The 2,056-nt window shown below is 40.2% G+C and overlaps 1 protein-coding gene across 1 annotated transcript; it reads left to right on the forward strand.

The window, feature by feature from the left end:
* Positions 1–417: 417 nt before the first annotated feature.
* LOC121167312 (olfactory receptor 2B11-like) lies at positions 418–1,362 on the forward strand. Its single transcript, XM_040996763.1, has one exon. It carries the CDS (start codon positions 418–420, stop codon positions 1,360–1,362), a length of 945 nt encoding a protein of 314 aa, XP_040852697.1.
* The last annotated feature ends 694 nt before the right edge of the window (positions 1,363–2,056 follow it).

Below are 2,056 nucleotides of genomic sequence, written 5' to 3' on the forward strand. Positions count from 1 at the left end.
CCAATTTCTCTGACCTGTGCCACACCTACTGTATCATGCACCTGGAGATAGGAAGCAACAAACTGTATTGCAACAGCCTTCTTAGCTGATTTTTATGCAATTCAGAGTATCAACACAGTATATTGAGGGTTTCCAAATAAAGAACCTTCTCATTTTAATTTAACATTCACCAGAACTAGAGGGGGAAATTATATACTAACAGTTACCATATTTGTTTAAGATATCAATATTTAATTTATTTTATCTTGAAGTGAAATACTACCACCTGGTGAAGATTCTTTATATTATTTTCTCTGAAATTTATTTAACCATACTTTCCATGAATGGATGCCAATGCATAATCGTGTTTTATCAATTCTGGTTAGCTCTTAGTACCTTAATAGGCACTACGCTGTTTGTGTGGAACAACTCAGAATCATGGAACTGAGTAATGAAAGCCACCACCCTGAAGAGTTCATTCTACTCGGCTTTGCTGACCGACCTTGGCTCCAGCTCCCTCTCTTCACTGTTCTTCTCATCACATACCCCATGGCCTTGCTGGGAAACATCGCCATCATCCTGGTGTCCAGCTTAGACCCCCGGCTCCACAGCCCCATGTATTTCTTCCTCACCAACCTCTCCTTCTTGGACATGTGTTACACCACCAGCATTGTCCCTCAGATGCTGTTCAACCTGGGAACATCTAAGAAGACAATCAGCTACATGGGCTGTGTGATTCAGCTTTACATCTTCAGCATAATGGGGGGCACCGAGTGTCTGCTCTTGGCTCTTATGTCCTTTGATCGCTATGTGGCCATCTGTAGACCTCTGCACTACACCCTCATCATGAATCGGCGTGTCTGCATCCTGTTAGCATCCATTGTATGGCTCGGTGGAATGGCCTATGCATTCTTAGAAGCCACCCTCACACTACAGCTGCCTCTGTGTGGTGTCAATACATTGGATCACTTGCTGTGTGAGATCCCAGTGCTGATCAAGACAGCCTGTGGTGACAAGGAAGCTAATGAGTTAATCCTCTCTGTAGTGTGCATTTTCATGTTAGCTGTTCCCCTATGTTTAATTCTTGCATCCTATGCTCACATTGGACATGCTATACTTAAGATTAAATCTTCTGAGGGAAGAAAAAAGGCCTTTGGAACATGTTCCACTCATCTCATTGTAGTCTTCTTGTTTTATGGTCCAGCAATAAGCATGTACATTCAGCCCCCTTCTTCCATCTCAAGGGACCAGCCCAAGTTCATGGCTCTCTTCTATGGAGTGGTGACTCCAACACTCAATCCCTTCATCTACACCCTGAGGAACAAGGATGTGAAGGGGGCTTTGAGAAACCTGGTGAGCAGAATTTTCAGTTCCCAAGAGTAGGTAGAAGACATCCGATAATTTTTTAAACAAAGAGAGTATGTTAAATTGACTTCTCTAATAAATAAAATTCTATATATTCACTTGCAAAACATTGAATGAATATATTTCTGATTTTTGTTGTAATCATATTGAACAAAGATGATACTCAATGTTCATGCATCACCATGAGCACTTCAGGGAAATACAGTTTAATAGTTTTATTCCGGTTTTTACATGCCAAGATAGTAGCACTAAGTAGCTAAAAAAATTAGATACATAAACTCCATAATTAAAGCTTATCTTCCTAAGAACAATTCATCAGTGGCCATCCTAACATCTCTTTATACTCTCTCCAAGTTTGTCCAAAGTCTATGTGGGCAGTAAGTTCCATTCAAAGAAATGTTAATCTTACATATTTCATTTCTTAACCTTAATTTATGCAGATGCTAGTGCTTTAAAATGTATCATAATTTTCTTTAATGAATAAATGTGTTCTTTATTTTTAATTCAAGAAACTTTCCATTATTCTTCCTTCCATCTGCTGGCTCATTTTCAAGTGGAGCTGAGACAGTTCGAAGCCAGATTTTCTCTCGGGTCTCCCATATGGTTCCAAGGGCCCAGGGACTTGGTACATCTTCCGCTATTTTTCCAGGCCATTAGCAAAGAACTCAGTCAGAAGTAGAGCCACTACTTTGAATGCAAACGTGCCCATATG

Source organism: Ochotona curzoniae, unplaced genomic scaffold (genome assembly GCF_017591425.1).
Source record: "Ochotona curzoniae isolate NIBS_2020 unplaced genomic scaffold, NIBS_Ocur_1.0 patch361, whole genome shotgun sequence".
Lineage (NCBI taxonomy): Eukaryota > Metazoa > Chordata > Mammalia > Lagomorpha > Ochotonidae > Ochotona > Ochotona curzoniae.

Coding starts and splice junctions, on each gene's coding strand:
- LOC121167312 (XM_040996763.1), top strand. CDS start 418: ATGGAACTGAGTAATGAAAGCCACCACCCTGAAGAGTTCATTCTACTC.